General features: G+C 43.8%; 1 protein-coding gene across 1 annotated transcript; it reads right to left on the bottom strand.

The window, feature by feature from the left end:
* Window positions 1–263: 263 nt before the first annotated feature.
* On the bottom strand, window positions 264–19,958 carry wdr13 (WD repeat domain 13). The gene is made up of 10 exons (XM_015967271.2): window positions 19,858–19,958; window positions 19,307–19,386; window positions 18,989–19,220; window positions 18,615–18,724; window positions 18,309–18,439; window positions 17,918–18,225; window positions 5,185–5,365; window positions 4,890–5,031; window positions 4,691–4,809; window positions 264–1,030 (listed from the first exon to the last, which is right to left on the bottom strand). Exons 2-10 carry the CDS (start codon window positions 19,345–19,347, stop codon window positions 846–848), a joined length of 1,449 nt encoding a protein of 482 aa, XP_015822757.1. The 5' UTR covers window positions 19,348–19,386; window positions 19,858–19,958; the 3' UTR covers window positions 264–845.
* Window positions 19,959–20,881: the final 923 nt, after the last annotated feature.

Raw genomic sequence — 20,881 nt, 5'->3', positions numbered from 1 at the left:
CCTGAATAACAGCAAATTTGCTTTCATTCCCTCACGTCAAGTGGAACGTTTTAGAACATTTGGACGTTTGAGATCTCTGCAGTTTCTAGTTCAGATCCAGGTTTTTAACGGCCCTCGTGTTGAGGCGGGGGTGTGGTCCCGTGTGAATGCACACAAAGCCCCCAGTGTCTGCTGACCTCCATCGCAAAAGGCAGCTGATTCGATGGAAGCTCATCGCTGTTTGAACAGCTTCACAAATGTGTGGGTACAAAGAAAAACACACGGACAATCACAGCAGTTTATTAGTGTTAAATAAATTACAGGATCTGCAAACAGCATCGACAGGGCACACATGTACAAACACGGAGAAGTGGCGGGATGCCTTTGTGACGGACTCAAATTTCAGGTTCATGCACAGAATCTCAAATGTAAACAGGCAGCAGAGAGCAAACAGGGCTGTTTCACAACACTTGATTACACCGCTTGAATAAGAGTTACATAAATAGTGAACTAGAGCAATGCCAGAGGGAACGTCGGTGCGATACACAGCGTGTGTGTGCTCCTCGGTGAGGTTACGCTGCATCCTCACATTCACACTAGCTGGAGGAAAGCCACGACGCATACGTGACTGTAGAGCTTTTTCTAAAACGCCACTTCTCAGCTGTAGGAGGACTGACGTGCACACACAACCCGCCTCTCACCCCATCCTTTCATCAGTATCACCTACACAAGATGATGTTCTAGTTGATTGCACGTGATCACAACAATAAACAGCCCGTTACGTTCCAGTGGAGATCTACAGATGGTTAAAGAGCAGCAGGCCTTTAAATATGCATATAGGTGGAGGCTTCCTGTTGGCGGACCGCTCACTTCTGCTCGCGCCTCCAGATGATGACCATGCCAGTGGAATCAGCCGATGCCAGCAGACTCTCGTCACAATTAAAACTCACATCTAAAACCGGCCCTCCGTGCCCCTGCAGCTTGTTGACGATGGCCTTGGTGTTGCGTTCCACATCGAAGAAGTAGACACAGGTGTCCTCGCTGCCAGTCACTGAGACACAGTTGAAGGAATGAAACCATGGGGAAAGATGAACAGGGTTTAACACAGTGCTCTTCAACAGTGTCAATGAGCAAAGTACCAAAAGGCAAGCAGTTATGGTGAAAAGTAAACTAAACAAGAGCATAATGAGCTGGGCCACGTTCAAAAACCATTTAAATCTAAACCACACATTAAGTCATCATTAATAGGGATGGGTACCGAATTCGGTACTCTTTAAAGTACCGACCGAGCACCGATTCATGTCATTTCAAACGGCGCCTCGTTTCGGTACCCGTCCTTCATAACGAGAACTTGCCTAGACAGCTGCGCATGCGCAAGAGCGTTATGTCGTCGGTCGCTGCGAGCCAGTTGTAAACAGAGCAGCATGGTAGAAAGAACGCACGCTAACGCTTGGGTCCACTTCACTAAATGTGACGGGTAACTGGGTGATGATGAAACCAGCGACAACGATCCAAGTGAGACATCCTCATCTTAATCTGCTCCGGTAGGTAAATATAATTAGCTTGATATGTTAGCTTCCGTTTCGCTAATGGTGCGTTCGCTTTCTCCTCTGAACTCCGAATTCCCGACTAGAAGAACATGAACGCTCTCTAAGTTTGGGTGAAGATGAAACCAGCGACAACGATCTAAGTGTGAGGCATCATCGTTTTAATCTGCTCCAGCAGCTAAATAAACTGTTTAAGATAACGTTAGCTTGATATGTTAGCTTCCATTGCCACCGTTGTTATCAGCTAATGGTGCGTTCGCTTTCTCCTCGGAAATTCTAACTTCCCAGTAGGAAAAATCAAATGAAAAAGGACGGTAAAAGGAATGAAGATACACAGTAAATTTAGTTCACAGTAAAGATGTTTGCTTCAGTTTAATCATCAGCTTATAAAACTACAAGAACGATGTTAAAATACAAACAGTTGTATGTTATTTATCGTGATATTTATCTAATATTGTTATATATTGAGAAAAATATCTATTTAATTATAAAAGAGAATTAAAATAATAAACACTCAAAAGTATCTAAAATTGGTACCGTTAAGTACCGGTATCGATTCCTAGGTACTGGGAATTAGTACCGGATCGATTCAAATGTCAAAGGTACCCATCCCTAACAAAAGGCCATATGCAGGTCTGCAGACGCGTTTGTGCTCGGCTCTCTAAGCTCCCACTGCGGCGTTCCAGACAGGTTCAGGTCTAGACAACACCTCAAGACTGCTGCTGCTGCTGTTTGGAATCATCTTCCCACTCCATGACCCAGTTTAGTCCCAGCTCCAGCTCTCAGAAGGACTCACATTAGACTCTAGAAGACTTTGGTCTACAGACGAGTTCATGGTGCCCATGTCATCAACCCTCCACTACCGTGTCGACGTTTAACCAGGCATGACTCTGTGCATTATGGGTAAACATCTCTACACTGGTCTCATCTGCCTAAAGGACCTTCTTTTAGTCTTGTAGTTCATTCAGACACATCTTTGTGCACCTAAGGCCCGATTCAAGGGCAGGATTCAAAACATGAGGTCACACACACGGTGATAGAGAAAGCCACAGGTGTTACAGGTGTTGTCCAACAAGAAAACACTGATTTCACACACGAACACGCTGCGATTTCAGGCCAGGACAGTCCAACGTGTTGAAATTTACAAACTTATCAGATCGGTCCTGACGTCCTTCTGAGCAGACCAGAGCACTCTAACACACCACACACAGCAGGAATAACTGATGAGATTATCTTTAGAGGTGTTACAAGAACCTGGGGTGGGGGTGTCTGAAGATGGCTGGAGGGGGAGAACTGGGCGAGCTGATCCTGACATGCTCTGCTGTGACCTTTCCCAACTAGTCCTAGGCCATCCAGGTTGATGACCTTTGACCTCCCACCTGTTAACTGGGGGTCTGTAGAGTCTGAAGTAAAGATTCAGGGATTGATCTCAGTTTGACCCTAGGGTGAACTTGACACAGCCACTCCTGGGATGTGTTCGATGACCTTTAACCCTTCTCACACCGATGGCAATGGTTCTTTTATTGCACGGTTAACACACAGCTGTATGCTCCAGACCAGCACACTGCCTAAACTCCTGCTTCTGGCACCTACCCTCCTACATCCTGTAGATACAGTGTGTGTGTGTGTGTGTGTGTGTGTGTTTTAGTTTCATAACTCTGGTGTATTTTTTACAGCTCAGCGGAGAAGTGAATCGTTTCAGAACCTGGTAAAGTACCAGGGGTCTTATTTAGAAGACATTGCGTAGAATCCTTACTAAAACCGTACTTAAGCTCAGCAAAAACGCCAAGTAGGTTTGTGATCCATCAAACATGGAGTACGCACAGCTGCACGCAATCGCCACTTCATAAATCAGAAACTGTCTAGAAAGGTTCTCAGCTGCTTTTTAGTCGCATCCCGCCCTCACCACGCCCACTTACTGCCATAAATAGTCAAAGTGCCCTGTGGAGCTCATGCATTTAGGTAAGCCGGCTGTTGCAGCGCTCCGCCAGTGACGATAGCGACCGTAGATCAAGGCAGATCAAGGAAGCGTTATTTCACACAAGCAGAAGTTGAGGTACCTGTGGGTGAGGTGGAGAAATGTAAGGAAGTACTTTTGCAAAACAAATAAGAGAAAATCCACAGAGTGGCACAGCGTTGCTGAAGCCGTCTATGCTGAGCTCTTCATAGAGATCTGTGGCGGAGATAACAAAACGGTCCAATCGGGATTCGATCCCCAGACTCCCAGGTGAAAGTCACGTGCACTAACCAGTCACCCAAACAGAGATCTTCCCTGTACAAGTAGCCAGGGCGCATGATCAATCGGGTCACAGTGACAGGACACACACACCGTCACAGACACATGATGTTCTGTCTCACTCTGCCCCCCTGCTGATATTCTGCACTTCAGGCTGTGTGCGTGGGGGGTCTTGTTCGGAGTGTGCACGAAGCGGTACAAGTGATAATGCTGCAATATTTCATAATTGTATCTTCTCAGCAGCAGCACTGCAGGTGCTCTCCATGTCCAACATGTGTGTAAGCCAGGCCCTTAGTCAACTTAAAGTTGTGCACATGTTTCCGCTAAGCTTTCTTTCATAAATCCCAAAGTTTACGTGGAAAGTTGCTTACGCAGTTTTCCAACCCCGTTTTGTGTGTAAGCAAGCCTGATAAATGAGGCCCCAGGTTGTTTTTATTACGGCCGATTTTTAAAAATGCTAAATCCAAAGAAGGAGGACGGTCGTTCCCCCTTACCGAGTCCTTTCATAGCCCCGAGCAAAAAGCAGCTGATTCACACCGAAGGAGAAGACGTAGAACTGAACACACATTTTATCAACAACTCCCATGTAACACACACACACACACACACACACCTTTGTGATTTCTGGAGAAGAGGTTTGAGTCAAACTATAAACTGGTGTAAAACGATGAAAGGTGATAGATGTCAAACAAAGAGATTATGTGAAGTATAGGAGTTCTGTTTCCAGGTGTGTGTGTGTGTGTGTGTGTGTGTGTATCACAGTAATTTGAGCTTATTCTTTAGAAACCAAAAGCAGCAGCTTCTATTTCTGCCAGGGGTTTGCCTGCAGCACACTGGTGCCATTTTCCGCTCAGATCCCACAGCAGGTAGAGGGGAGCCTACAGGAGCAGCTCAGGGAGACCACAGGGGCAACTGGAAGGCTGCTTACCCACGCAGGCCCCTTGTCTGAAAGACATGAGGGGGCAGAAAATGCTGTGAATGTGCTGAGATCCATGTTGGATGGGGAAGCTTCTCTTCAGCTGGAGTGTTCCTTCGTTGTCTACCACCCTGCCGACATGAATGTGGTACAACAAATGAAATAAGGGTGTGTGCATGTTTTCGTGGACAGCAGTAGTGAGCAGACCCACCTGTACAGAAGCAGCTTGTTGGAGCAGGCGTTGACCAGCAGCGACGGGTCTCTGGCCTCCCGGCTGATCCAGGACCGAGCAGATATGCTGCAGATGGAGCTGCCTTCATTCACCACCAGTCGCTTGGCCTTGGTAAGCTTCCCTGCAGGGGGGGGGGGGGGGGGGTGGCATCAAAAGGCCAACAGCAACACATCAGCTGTGTTCTCCCTCATTATTCAGTGAAAAGTCCATTAGAGTTTGTAATGTAGTCTGCAGACACTCTGGCCTCGTCCAAATGGAAATGTTCAGGCTGTACCTGTCGCCATGTCGAAGAGGAAGGAAAAGATGCTCCCCCTGTCATCTCCAGCCCACAGGATCCTCCCCGGAGCATCAAAGGAGAGAGACAGCACGCAGCCTGTCAGCTTACTGGAGCCCCCCTTCACCTTCTTCCCAGTGGAGATGTTAACCACCTGCAGGTGGTGCTTGCTGTTCCCCACCTGGAGCAGAGGACCAGGAGTGAAGACCTTCATCACTTCCACAGTGAATCAGAGAAGCCAACTGCTGAAATTTAAACGCACGTGTGTGTGTGTGTGTGTGTGTGTTTTCATAAGGTGTGAACTCTGATGAGTGAAGAACAGCCAAGCAGGTTCAGTCAAAACCCATCCACACGTTTGCTGCTTCAGCGTTTGTGTCCACAGCTGACATTTAATTCACCCACTCGTGAACACATGAGGTTATCTCGCTCTGCGTGCTTGTAGGTACACCTCACTCGCAGGAATATTAAATAATTACAAAATAAAACACGTTACAATTCATGCCCATGCTAACTTCCATCTAACCCTCCAGCATTGTTAATGGGGTCGGATGGACCTCTGGTGTGTTTTTATTTTAATATTTTTTAAGGGATGCATCACTTCACCCCTGCCAAGGCGTAAACATTAAACCCCGTTTAACCCCCCCCCCTGTCCTGGCGGGGTCAGCTGATACAGGGTAACTGCAGGTTTAAGGGAGCCAATTTTAAGACTTTTTAAGACCTTTTTTAAGGCCATTTTGACCAAATGTAAGCAATTTTTTTTAATTAAAATTTTGCTATAATTTCCAGCTATTGCCTGGAACCGGTGCTAACCACGTCGCCAACGTGGGATTAGCCATCCAGTTACCATTAAACTTTCACTTCCCCATGGCGCAAGCTCCCACTAGCTTAACCAGCTAATGTGCTCATCTAAAAACAGTCCCCTTTCACAACCAACTGAACGTGTATGGTTCTGCTTACGCCAACATCGTACACAACAATGCTGAACACTAACTAGAAATTTATGAAAATTTTATAGAAATAAAATAATCTTGTTTATTGGGGCTTTGGACATTTAAGACCTTTGGAAACTGTATTTAAGGATTATTTGTCATTTTTAAGGCCTTAAATTTGGAAAAGCAAATTTAAGACTTTTTAAGGACCCGCGGATACCCTGTGATAGGAAAGTGGCAGGGTGAAGATGACATTTCTGTGGGATCCAAAACCAATAACAGGCAGCATACGCTTACTCTTTAGTGACTAAATGAGAAGAGCCCGTGCGTACAGGACGGGTCCCCGTCTGACACAACCCCTGTTGGATGTTTTATGATAAACTCTGGAGCTGAACCACTTCTGGAATAGAGCCCGCTTGTGTTGGAAACATTAACAGCTTCTGGGGTTTAAAAACAAAGCCAACAACAACGGCAGTACTGTGCATCCACCCTCGTGTTTCAAGCAGCCAGACGATTTCCTGACCCTTTAAAATGGTGCTGATCCGTTTAATGGAGTTAAATTTCTTTAGTCCAGTACCTGACCGCCGTCAAATCAAGTGTTTTATGCAGATTTAACCGATCGAGCATATAAAGACCCTAAACTCAAGTGAGAACCGGTGTTGTGTCAACATCTGACAGAAAACCTAAAGGTGTGGTTCACCCAAAAAACATTTTTTGACGATTCTTTCTGATTAGAATCAGTCTGAGTGTTTCATTCAGGCTCAACATGAAAATAGTCTCCTACACCCATCTCCTGCAGTAGCTTCTGATAGAAATAGGCGGTGAAACTCTAGGATTAGAAAAGCCTGACGGATCTATGTCACACTGTCACCTAAAGGACTCACCCATCTCGACGCACGACGGGGAAGGCTGTTGTTGGTTTAGCGTCCAGGAAACAGCAGAGAACGTTTATGCTAGTAGAAGCTAACCGTTAGCGTTAGCAACTCCACCACACAGCAGAACTCCTCCAGGCTTTGTGTTATTTGTGGAGATAAAACATCAACATTGAAGAGCAAACAATCAGTGATAGAGTCGTGTTGCTGTTAACCAATCAGGGGAGAGATGTTCATATATCAGGAAGTAAGACACCAGATCCTGCCGTCTGAAGCTCTCTGATCCGGCTCACTTCTAGTTCCTGAAACAGGCGCACCAGAGCTTTTGTTCCCCAGATTACGACCTTTAAGGTGTTCATTCCTACAAGAGACCACTGCAGATGTATTGGTTAAACGGGTGTTCCACACCTTTAATAACCAATCCACAGTCCAAAACAGGATCTTAAGACCCTTTGTTTTCAGACACCTGTCAAACAGACTCAATAAAAACAAGACAGGCTGATACCTAAATCATTTTAAAGTGGCAGTGTGCAGCTTTCTGACACTAGGGGGCAGTACATACATACATTTCAGGGTAGTTTTACACCATATCGTCGTGACTGCCGCTAGAATAGAAAACATTACGGTAGATGTTACCTGTGGAGCAGACCTGGTAAATGGCTTGTTGATATAGCACCTTCTAGAATCCTGGAACCCCCCAAGATGCTTCACAACACAATCAGTCATTCACCCATTGACACTCTGGTGGGGATGAGCTACGATGTAGCCACAGCTACCCTGGGGTGCAGCTGCCAAGCACAGGCGCCACCGTCTGACCAGCACCAGCAGGCAAGGTGGGTTAAGCGTCTTGCCCAAGGACACAACAACAAACTGAGCGGGGCTTGAACCTGCAACCTTCTGATTACAGGGCAAGCTCTTAACTCCTGTCCCACTATCACCCCAAAGAAAGCATGCAGACTTTGATGGCCCTTCAGTTAACTCCATGGAGAGAGCGCCATGGCGATTGTAATTTTCTGGCGCTGTACTTTCCGGATGTGCTCGGGGTCCTGCGCCTGCCGATTACATCATACTACGATAATTCTGCTCGCCCAAAATATTTTGCATTTCTAGTTCGATTCTGCTCTTTCACATAGTTTTTGGAAAGAGTTTAGCAGGTCTGTTATTACATTTGTGTTTCTTACTACTCCTGCCCACGTTTTTCAACATGGTAACGTAACTTCCACAGGTCGTACATCCAGCAAATCATCTAGTGTGTGTGACCTCAGACAGGCGTAGGGTCCAAAGCTAGCCAGAAGGAAACATAGGGCGCTTACACATTAGCGTCAGTTTCTATCCCTTCCGGGACCAGAATTTGGCTTCACACACGGGTCAGGTTTGTGTTTTCTGTTCTGAGGCGACTCTTTTTTTTCCAATCAGTGGGAACGGGAGAAGAGAGTGAGCTGTGTGTGTGTGTGTGTGTGTGTGTGTGTATGCTGTCCTCACTAAAGTTTGTTGCAGGCAACGTCATTTCAGCTATACAGCTAGTTTAACAATCTTTGTTTCCCGGCACTTCATCCTCCAAGAAACGGGCCGCTTGTTGAATTTGGCAGGATTTATTGAAGAAAACAAAGTATCTTTATCTTGTAAAACCGTACAAAAATAAGAATATAAAATACAAAGGTCATCATTCTGAGTAACACTTTAAGAGAATAACTAACAGCCACAAGCTACAAATGTTATCTGATCAAAATACAAACTTCTTTAAAAAATAATTGAAAATGGTAGCAAAACTTAACAATATAAATATTAAATGTATAAGAACTTACGGATGAAGCCGATATTGTCGACATTAAGACCAAGATTGAGGAGACTGTCACAAGATTTCCCCTGAAGGAAAGGAGCACCCTACCATCTGAAAATGGCTCCCTATGTCCCATTACTTCCTGTTATATCACTTCTTTTACCCAACATATTTTCCTTAGCTACCACTAGGTGGAAGTAAAACTTTAAATAACAAAAATCAACCTGATTACAGGACACTCCCCGCCTGGCATACTATTTGCCACACTATATACAACTAATGAACAACCCTTAGTTCACTGATGAATCACTAACCTAAGGAGAAAACAACAAAACCACCGGAGAAACAGGTCTTGAGAAGACTCTTCTGTCTGGTTACGTGTCACTTTAACTTCTACTTTTCTGACAAGGCCATCTTTGCTGGGAACAACCTTGACAATAATCCCCATAGGCCACGGATTCCTCTATGTCCGATCATCCCTCATCAGAACAATATGTCCTTCTTTGAGATTGGGTTTCTGCGATTGCCACTTGTGCTGACTCTAATGTGCTCAAGTATTCGCAGTGCCACCTAGTCCAGAAGGTATCAGCCAAGGCTTCAACTCACTTCCACCGATTCTTGAGCAAATCCACTTTTGAGCGTTCACCCACAGCCGGAGGAGGAACACCTGTCTTCTGTGTCAGCAATATGGAAGGTGTTAGAATGAAAGGAGCCTCTGGGTCAGTGGAAACCGGTATTAACGGCCTAGCATTCACAATGGTGCTCAACTCGGCCACGAACGTGGTTAAGACTTCATGAGTGAGCTTCGCATGTGCGGCCTGAAGAAGCATAGAATCCAAAATCTGTCTTGCAAATTCAATCATGCGCTCCCAAGCGCCGCCCATATGAGAGGAGTGAGGTGGGTTGAAAACCCAAGAGCATTTTTGTTGAAGAAGATAATCCTCTATGCTTTTATTGCAGGGATCCATTTTCAGTTCTTTGAATGCTCCAGTGAGATTGGTTCCACAGTCTGAACGAAGCCGTTTAGCATAGCCTCTGATGGAGAAAAATCTCCAGAGCGCATTTATGAAGCTTGAGGATGTCATCGTCTCAATAACTTCCATATGTATAGCGCGAGTGGACATACATGTGAAAAGAACTGCCCATCTTTTGCCATTTGCTCGGCCACCTCTGGTACGTTGTGTCACCACTTCCCACGGTCCAAAAACGTCGAGGCCAACAAAGGAAAATGGAGGTTCAGCCTGAAGGCACTCAGTGGGTAGATCTGACATTTGCTGCTCCTCAGTTCTTCCCCTTAGCTTCCTGCATGTCACACGCTTGTGAATAAAGCTGATGATGAGTCGTTCAACAATCCACAGTCCACTGTTACGAATGGCACCTTCGGTGAAATGCCTTCCTTGGTGCTTCGCAGACTGATGATGCCAAACAAGCAAACTCGCTACATGGTTGCGTCCTGGTATTATCAGTGGATGCGCTTCGTTACTTTAAAGTTGTCCTTGACCAATACGTCCACCTATTCTTAACATGCCTTCGCTGTCAAGAATAGGATGAAGTTTGTGCAGAGTTCTGGTTTTGGGAAAGTTGCGTTTTGTTTTAAAGCATTTCATTTCTTCTGAATACATTTAGTCTTGAACACACTTTATGATGTGGTATTGGGCTTTGACAATGTCAGCAACGGACAGCCCATTCTTGCACACATGCCATCCAACACACTTTTGATTGGAAAGTGAGAGAAACATTGAGCAATATGACTCAGATGTGCCACAGTCTTACAGAGCGAAACCCAACTGGAAAGACGCTGAAAGCGCTCTGAACCAAGCTTGTCTTTACTAACTTGGGTGGAGTGTGACGTTGCCTCAGGATGTACATCAGCATCAGCGTCTGGGTTCACAAGGTGATAACTCAATCCATTCTCATGACTGGCAGCTGGTTTTGGCACCTTGGTTAAGAATGCTGGTCCCGTTAACCATGTTAGTAAGCTCAGCAGCTGGAACAGAACGAGACTCGTGGTCTGCTGGATTTCATTCTGAGGGAGTGTAGTTCCACTGCTCTGGTAGTGTTGACTGCCGAATGCGTTGCACTCTGTTGTTCACATACACATAAAACCTCCTAGTCTCATTGTGTATGTATCCCAATACGAGAATTTCACTGACTTGAGATCCAGGTCAAGCTCCCTAATCACTAGGTCAGCTATCTCAACAGCCATGACAGCAGCACACAACTCTAATCTTGGAATCGTAAGCTCTGGGTTGGGCGCAAGCTTGGATGTTCCAATGACAAAGCCCACTTCTTGGAGACCCTGTTCATTTACTGCCTTGAGGTAAGCAACTGCAGATATTGCTTTGACTGAAGGGTCACAGAAAACCACTAGTTCAGTGTGTTGTGCTTTGGAAACAGAGAAAGTTGCAGATGTTCGTGGAACATTAAGGCTCTTTAGCGCCGACAGTGATTCATTCCGTCTCTTCCAATCTTCTTTTATAGACTCGGGGAGATCGGTGTCCCAGTCTGCGTTCTCAAATGTTAACTCTCTAAGAATCAGTCTGCCGTTCACAGTAACAGGAGCTATGAACCCAAGAGGATCAAACTGTTTACTGTTGACAAAACGCCACGACGTGTAAATGGCTTCTGATTTTCAGGAATACTGAATGCAAAAGTAGTCATTATGTTCCAGATGACTCCAAGACTGCGCCGGACTGGTAAGCCATCCACAAAGAGATTTAGGTTTTGTATATTGTCTGCTCTTTGATCTGAATGAAATGCGTTAATCACCTCTGCTCGATCTGCTGTGTTCGATGCAGAACATCAGCGGCCTCAACTACAGTAGCAAAAGATCGGAGGCCATCATCTACATAAAAGTCTCTTTCGACAAAATGCTTTGCATCACTATCATAGTTATCTTCCTGGTGCTCTGCTGCTTTCCTCAGAACAAAGATTGCCACTGCAGGTGATGGACTATTTCCAAAAACATGCGCACGCATGCGATAATCCACCACATCCTTAGTGAGATCATTATCCTGATACCACAGAAAACGGAGGAAATCTCTGCAGTCTTCACGAACAACAAAACAGTAGAACATCTGTTGAATATCTGCTGTTATGGCCACAGGTTCTTTTCTGAATCTAAGGAGCGCACACCAACAAGACTATTGTTAAGGTCTGGTCCAGAAAGCAGCACCTCATTCAGTGAGACGCCATCACACCGGGCACTGGAGTCAAATACCACTCGAATCTTGTTTGGTTTTTGGGGATGGTAAACACCAAACATGGGCAGATACCAACATTCTGGCCCTTCCTGGAGTGGTGGTGCAAGCTCAGCATGTCCTTCGTCTAACATCGCTTGTATGAACTCTGTGAAATGCATTTTCATTTCAGGCTTCTTATCTAAAGTTTTCCTCAGTGACATCAGACGGCGACGTGCATAGCATCTGTTATTTGGCAAATGTTTACGTGGGTCTCGGAAAGGACGAGGAGCAACCCAGCCGTTTGTCTCATCTTGGAAGAATTCCTGTTCCGTGATCTGTAGAAGGACTGTCCTCAATAGAGGGTGCAAGCTGATGGTCCTTTTTGTGGTGCTGAAGACCGTTTCTCCAGGTTTTGTCACTGTTGTTACATTAGTGAGGTCTATGTAAGGAGTAGTTCTCTTTCCATTATCTTTGACTCATATCTTATTTTCACACGAGGCTAAGTGACTTGGTCTGCCATTTTCTAGAGTGCAGGTTTTCATGGCACTAACTGTCGTATTGTGTGCACCTCCTTTACACACCTCTCCAACAATGACCCAGCCCAGGTCCAAGCGTTGAGCATATGGAGCATTTAGTGGGCCATCGAACTGGTCTCGCACCTTATGAGCCCAGATAATGTCTCTCCCCAATAAAAGAAGGATGTTTGCATCGGGGTCGAGTGATGGAATCCTGTCTGCTACTCTTTTAAGATGATGGTGGTAATACGCAGCTTCTGGTGTCGGTATCTCGGACCTGTTGTTTGGGATTTCATTGCACTCTATAGGTGCACGCAAGGGCATGGTCACTTTTCCATCCAATGACTTCATTGTAAAATTGTGGGCCCTTCTTCCAGATGCTTCTGCAGTACCTACACAGGTTTTTAGCGTGCATTACATGGACTCTCCCTTGAGACCTAACGTGTAAAAAAAACTCAGATCTGGCAAGCGAGACATTACTTTGGTCATATAAAATCACCTTTTTCTGCTTATCTCACTATGACCATGTGGATACACACTAACAAGACAAACTCTAAACCCCTCCCTGCATACCTGTGCATACCGGATGTGACACTTGGCAGCTCTGCGTCAGACCTCTCCCTGCTGTTCTCTGTCGAGGCATCGGGAACGGTCTCTGTATGTGCTGCTGGTCCAGGGTGCAGAGCACATTCTGCACATTTAATGGTGGCTTCACAAGATTTGGCTTGGTGAGCAGTGGAGGAGCAACAGCGAAAACATATGTTGTGTTCCTTTAGGAACCGTTTCCTCTCTTCCAAAGGCGTTCTTCGAAAACCTCTGCATTTTTGAAGAGAATGAGGTTTGATGTGCGTGGGGCACAAGTTCTCTGGATTTCCTGTTTTTGCCTCTGAAGCTACTGAGATGTTTGTCTTGTGAACAGAAACAGGTCACCTGGATGTGACTTGACTTTTCTTTTCTGTAAGAATTTGTGGAGATTTGGAAAGTTAAAACTAGGGTCGCTTCTCTCATCAGCCTCTCTGCAGATGAACTCCCTAAAATATGAGAAAAGAAGAAACGCAACACAATAATCTCTCTCGTGTTTGCACCCATGGGACAGCCACTTGTCTTGGAGATATAAGCGGAGCTTTTCCACGATTGGCTGCACACCTCTTGCCGTATCAAGGTAGCCCAGTCCCAGCAGGTGTCCTTCTTGTTTAGCAACATCAAGATCAGTAAGCAGGTCTGCCAGCTCCTGCAGTTTTTGACCATCTCTGTTATGGAATTTTGGAAAACTCTCAAGTTTACCAAATAGAGCTCTTTCTATTACTTCTGAGGCACCATATTTTTTATTTAGTCTTGCCCAAATCATTCTAAGTCCAACAGCCGGAGGTCTGATATTTACAGATCGTATTCTGATGGCATGTTCACCAGATTTTTGATCAGCAGGTCCATTTCTTCACTCGCCGTTAGACCTAGGGCTTCGATTGCGCTGATGAAGGTTTCTCTCCACCAAACCCTTACACTCATAATGTTCAGGTAAATCGTCAAACTGTCAGACCTGAAGAAACCAGCTGGGATTTGGCGAGAAACTTTGAAGATCTGTTGACAAATCAATATTATTACAACAGCTTGGACGTAACTGCTTGTCAGGTGAGCTCACTTGCTGGCGGCAATCATCTTCTTGCTGTTGAAAGTTTGCACGAAGTGGCTGAGCGTCATTATGAGGTAAATTGGTCTTGTTGTTTATTAGCCGAGGCTGTTCATTCGGATTTTAATCTGGAAGAAGAGTGAATGTTGGAGGTAAAGTTGAATCATTCTCTCCTTTAAGGTTGCAGTGACTGCTGTGTGACGTAGGGATCGGTTCTTTTTGAGGAGTTTTCTGGAAACGGTAAGAAGTCAAATTCTTTGTTGTTGAGTTCACGGATGTCTCCAGCAGCTGCTTCCAACACCTCAGCTTCAACTAGGGCAGCTTCAGCTTCTCTTTGCTGTTTAATATAATCAACTTTGGCTTCTAATTTGGCTTTCTCAACTTTCAGCTGATCTTCTTTTTCAGTGAAGGCCAGTCTGGTTTGGCTCGAGCTCTGGCGGCATCATAGCTTACTCTGGAGCTTGTTGATGAGCGTGTCAAGCTTTTGAACTGCAGCGGGAGGAAACAGAGTCTGATTCTTTATCATCTTGAAAGCCTACGTTACGACAAAGCACCGCCGCTGCATGGCGCATGGAAAGAAAGAAAGAAAACGATTTTTATAAAGCGCCTCTCAACATAAAAAGCACGCGGCGCTTTAACGCAGCGGTCGAAGAAGCCACCGGTGGCTGACAAAGATGGCAGTCGCATCCATACTTTGTAAAGAAGCGCATCAGAGCTACCTGTAAGTGGTCTTTTATGTGATCGAAGTTCTTGAGTGTTGCTGGGCGGTTATAATAAGTGAAGTGTTTGCTTAAGGGAGCCTTTTTCGACCCGTGTTATATCCATGGGCCATGCAGCGGCGGCTTACAGCGGTGCTTTGTCGTAACGTAGTCCCAAGCCTAAATCGGCCCCTGGAATAATACTTCTTACCTTTCATTTATTTTGTATTTGAATCAGAAACATCCGTCAGAATTTATTGTTATTATTAATTCAGCAACATTCCTTTGTTAGAAAGGGGGTCGGCTGAAGTATAAACTTATATATCCCCACACATTCTTATGTAATATCCGTTTCTTGTGCCTTATGTCGTAATATCACACTAAATAAATAAAAATCTAAAACTCACCCCATCCAAAAAAACAAACTCACTTCTCAATCATCTACCGACAAACGATAATCAGAACACAGCTTCCTCAGAATAGGAGCAAACACACATCTGTTGTCTTCATTCTAATAATTTAAAATATGCGTTTGATCATTTTTTAAAACTGCTTTATGTTTGTACTTTTGTTTCCTCTTCTAAGCTATTCCCTAATTTAACTCCTAATACTGCTGTACCCATACTCTTTAGTGTTGTTCTAACCCTATGTATCTTTAGACTGGGTTACATCCATGCAGAGAATCTCTGTATATTGTTGGTAGTATGTATTTATTCCTAGCTTCATCTATAATTTTTGCTGTTTTATATCTAAGTTTTGAAATTTTATAGCCCTTGTTTTAAAGAAAAGAGCTCATTTGTGTGGTCCATATATCCTGCGTATGTTATTAATTTGACCGCCTTTGCAGTCGACATGATTACTGAGCTCACCAGGAATAATTGGTATTGTTACTGAGTAGGGATGTAAGAAAATATCGATATGGCAATATATCGTGATATTGTGTCCTGCAATATTATATCGATATTCAAAAGCCGTGTATCGACTTTTGGGAAGAATTCGCATGCAAGCATTTGTGTATTTTCATTTCCTTTGGTGCAATTCAAACGCCGACTGCAGTGGGTTTTGCTTCCACTATTGAAATGTAAATCTCTTTATTATGGTTCAGATACATCACGATAAACATGTTAAGTATCAGTTTGGACAGTTTATTGAAATTTCCTACAATAGATTCAGTCAAAAAAAAAAAATCGCTACTATTGTCTGGCTGAATGTATCGCAATATATTGTGATATATTGTATTGTCTCCCCCGTATCGTGATGCATATTGTATTGCCAGGATTTCACCAATACACATCCCTATTACTGAGTAATTTTAATCACTTTTGCACACAAATTGCTAGTTTCTGCTATTCACTTCCATTGTTTATGCTAAGCTAAAGCAGACGGACGGCCGCCAGACCCGGAGAATTGTTTTTTCTCACTTACCTAACTCTGGGGAATACGGCAAGACAAGCTTTCACTTAGGGGTGTAATTTCCCTTTAAGGTGAATAGATCGCAACATCACTGCACAAATTAGTCCGGTGTGACATTTTGGGCCACTGTCCTCTCTCAGACCAGGACTGTGTTGTTATATCAGCAGAATCAGGAAGAGTTTCCTGCCACAATTAACCACTGAACTTACTGAAAATGCTACATTTGGCTCAGTTTTGTTCCAGCAGGTCATATTTACACTTACGGATAACCAGAGAATACAACGTACAGCAAAAAGTGATGGCAGTTTAAATATGAATGAACCAATGGCACGGGTCGCTAGGACACGTCGGAGATTAGAGGCTTCTTAGGAGGTAGCAGGGTCCGAAATTAACACTCGCCACTCGCCAAATTGCTCCATTTGGCGAGTAAATTTTTGAGCTCTACCTGCCACCTGGCGAGTAAATGTTTGCACCAAATTAGTTATGTTTATCAGTCATCTTCCACGGATTTCTGATACTCCTCCCGCCTGCATGCAACGTACACAAACGTACGCGAAACGTGAGCGCCGCATCCAACGTCATTTCCACCTATCCCATTCAATCAGTTTATCAAGTTAGCCGTTAGCTTCGTGTTAAAACTAGCGGTGAAATGTGGCGGTTTTTAACTGGAGTCAGCCAGCCTTCCAAAAGAAAACTCGTCAAACTGGAAGAAAAACCACCAGGACCAGTGGCAACCAGAAGATTTTGTGAAAAGTGGCGAACTGGAGACGGCGGTGTCGTGAGACAGGCTACGTTATAATGGCCACGTAGCGTTGCTGCCTTTCACAGACAACTGTCCCTCGGCATTCTTCAAATATCCACAAAATGCCCGTACTTCCCACTTTGTCTTCGTTGAGGAATAAAAAATGTCCCGAGTGCTGCCGTCTCCTCTGGCCATTATTTCAGCTTTAGCTTCAAGAAAGTTTTGGTCGTAAACAACAAAGTGCGCATGTGCCGCCGGCAACTTCAGCAGATGAAGACGGTTATTATTATTATTGTCAACTTTTTTACCGGGGTTTACCGCTACACCGGTTACCGTGACAACCCTAGCCCTGACACACTTTCAGATATTCTCATGCTGCAGCTGTGTTCTCCAGAGATCAAGGACTAGGACCCAAATGAGGCTGTAATGCTTTGGCACAAAGACGGTGTCAGAAGCAGGAGGCCAGACTTCATGGACAGAGAAAACAAGGAGTCTGACTAGATTTCAATGAAAGAGTTCATAAAAACATCTCTAAAAATAAATAAATTGTAAAAATGACAAAAGAGTTGTTTTTCTTATTAATTGATGTTTTAATTATTTTGTCACTCTGTTTGGAATCAACATAATATAGAATTACATGCTTTAGGTGGATCTAAATCATTTAGGATTTTGGCCGGTAAAAAATATGCTTGGCCGGTAGATTTTCATCATCTACCGGCCAACTTGGCCGGTGAGTAAAAAATTTAATTTCGGACCCTGGGAGGTAGAAATGACCTTTGATCTACAGTCAAACTAGCTGCCAGCACAACAGTCCTGAAGAACAAAAACTTCAGTTTTCTGAATGGAAACTGTCCAGGAAGCAAAATATACCTAAAATAATAATTATTTCAAAAATGTAATGGGTCAGGCCAACAGTATAGTTGAGTTTTGGCCACAAGCACAACAAATATTAGTGTGTGACTGAAAGGGACTCACCACCGTAAGGTTGTTGTTCATTGGCTGGAAGGTGCAGCAGAGCAGCTCGCTGGATTCTGGGTCTCGGACTTCCCGAATACACCGACCGTCTTCCGTGTTCCAGATGCGAAGAGTCCCATCTAATGATGTAGACACAATGATGTCGTTGCTCAGCGACCAGGCGAAGTCTGTGACGGGACCCCCGTGTCCTTTCAGGATCACCTTCACACTGGGAGGAGGTGGGGACAGTGTCATGATGGACAGGGTGCCATCCAATGAGCAGCAGGCAAGGAGGTGCTTATCATCATTAGCAAACTGTAACCGTGGAACTTAAAAACGAGAGGAAGACAAAGTGGGAGATGAGTTCACTTCAAAAGGCACAAATTAAAACTAAAAGTAAATATTTATATACCAGCAGAGTCAACATGTTGATCAAATATGTGGTGCATGCCAGCAAAAGCATAATTTTCACTGAGCGTTGTGTCCCCTGCCATGGCACGACTGGCCTCTGCAACCGAGGTGGGCACCAGACTGCCCGGAGGCCTGCAGACAGAGCGAAAACACCCAAGAAAGACTTCAGACCTCTTTTTACGCTGGACACTTTATCTCAGGGATCATTAATGACAGGGTTTAAGAGAGGCGGTGACAAAACATGACAGCTTATGGGGTAAACGACTCAAGGAGCTTTGAAACAAGACAACAACAGTTTTTTGCAAACCTCTCATCATAAACTGCTCTGTTCATCTGGGCCTGTAGCTGATAGGAGCCCCTGCTGACAGAGCGGCGGTGGCCACGAGCCCCCTGGGCGCGAGGATCCTCCTCAAAGTCCTGGGGGAGGGGATGCACAGAGGAAGAGGAGGTGAAGGTGGAAACCAGCCAACAAATAACTGAAACAAGCATTTCTTCACATTTACAGCTAACTGGCACTAGCATGCATTGTGGATGCAGCACCGGCCATTTCAACCAAGCTGCCCAGCATTGTATGTCTAGCAACTAAAGAGATGTTCGCCTTGCTTTTGTGTTTCAAGTTCCAAATCTCTTCAAACACCTCCACCAGTTTCTCCCTGTCCTTTCTGTTTCTCTGAGTCTGACCTCCATGCGGTCCAGTGTGGTTCTGGAGCTGCGCACACTGCTGGCCCTGAAGCTGCTCTGCTCGGACAGGGGCCCGTAGCGCAGGGCCAACAGCTGGCTGCGCAGCCTCAGGTACTGCCTGCGCAGACCTGGCTCAAAGCCACCCTTGGCGTTCTCTCTGAGCAGCTGGCTGCGTCTGCGGATGTACTGAGTTCGAAACTGTGGGAACGTAGGCGTGCGGTAAGCATTGTACCTGGAGAGGAATAAAAATGACACACATAAATAAGTTCTTTATCATTCTGACAACAGGAGGTGTCCGTCTCACAGAGTCTCACCCACCTTGCGTCCACTGCCAACACCTGCTGCCAGACTGCTGCCATTCCACAATCACGCTGGGAAGAGAGAGCCACGCCAGAGTCCTGGCCAAACGCACACAAATTCATCTTTCAACAAACGGATGCATCTTCACCCCAAACCTCCTGTTCTTACGTAGCACTACAGAAGTAACGAAGCAGCACCCTGCACCACTGGAAAGATGTGAAGTTGATCGGTTTAGTCCTACGCTGCGCGTTTAAAAGGGATAGAATATTACTAAAATGTTTACTGAAATTGTCAAATGACGCACAATAAATGTGTCGGCGTGTATTAATTTTCCATTAAATCCCAGAATAGACGCCACCTACCTTAATAAAACAGTCGGAAAGCTAACTAGCGTCAGCTAGCAATAAGCAAGAGAAATTTTGCGTTTCATATAAGTGAAGCCTTTCGGTATAAACATGTTTGCCTTTAAGGCCCCAGCTAGATATGAAGTAACTTTATATGACATATCAAGTTCACATTGCTGTATTATATCGATTAGATATGCTAATATTCATTTGAAAGAGGCTCACCTTCCTTAGCTTTCCTCCATCGCTGCGTTTCCTGGCCAGTCACGTGACCACGGTGACCAATCAGCTCAATGATGCAAATGACTTCTCGTGACGACAGCACAGTTTATTCTTCACTGCTCCAGGGACATCAATACATACATTTTATATATGTATTAATATATATGTGTATATTAATACATATACATGTATGTATATATATATATACAAATATATATACATACATATATATATTAATACATATATATACACACACATATATATATATATATATATATATATATATATATGTATATATATATATATATATATATATACATATATATATATATATATATATATATATACATATATATACATATATATATATATATATATATGTTTATATATATATATATATGTTTATATATATATATATATGTTTATATATATATATATATATATATATATATATATATAAACATATATATATGTGTGTATATATATATACAAATATATATACATACATATATATATTAATACATATATATACACACATATATATATGTTTATATATAAACATATACATATATATATATATATATATGTTTATACATATTAGTTTTACAGTATTAATGCGTCAGGCTAACGCTAACCTCCCTGGAGCTCACATTATTGGGGAAAATTAATTGAAGTGATGAAAGAAGAAATAAAATGTTAAACAATCTTACCGTAATATTCTATTTTTATTTCCCATTGATGGAAATGATCAGACATGGACTTAAGACTACGTTTTCGTCAAAAAGTATAAACTACTATTGAAACATGAACAAAATGCAACACGCACGAGAAACCCATCTTGTAATCGTTGTAAAACAGTTGTGATGTTTTTGATCTTCATTTTAAGACAGTCAGAACAAAAATAAAAAGGTGTATGCTTTATATGACCAGTGATCCTGTTGTGTGTCCAAACTTTACTTTTAAGTCAAGCATCACATGGAAGACGTTGCTGTGGTCTACCTTTGATTGTTAGATTTTATAGTAAAAT

The sequence above is a fragment of the Nothobranchius furzeri genome, chromosome 15 (assembly GCF_043380555.1).
Source record: "Nothobranchius furzeri strain GRZ-AD chromosome 15, NfurGRZ-RIMD1, whole genome shotgun sequence".
NCBI classification, from domain to species: Eukaryota; Metazoa; Chordata; class Actinopteri; order Cyprinodontiformes; family Nothobranchiidae; genus Nothobranchius; species Nothobranchius furzeri.
This window is presented reverse-complemented; position numbering and strand designations above follow the sequence as displayed.

What these genes read in the sequence shown, in the direction of transcription:
- wdr13 (XM_015967271.2), bottom strand. Translation starts at nt 19,347, where the DNA reads ATGGCAGCAGTCTGGCAGCAGGTGTTGGCAGTGGACGCAAG. An exon ending in GTGTTGGCAGTGGACGCAAG is followed by an intron (nt 19,221 to 19,306) that starts GTGGGTGAGACT and finishes ATTCCTCTCCAG; the next exon opens with GTACAATGCTTACCGCACGC. An exon ending in TGAACAACAACCTTACGGTG is followed by an intron (nt 5,366 to 17,917) that starts GTGAGTCCCTTT and finishes CCTCTGCTCCAG; the next exon opens with GTGGGGAACAGCAAGCACCA.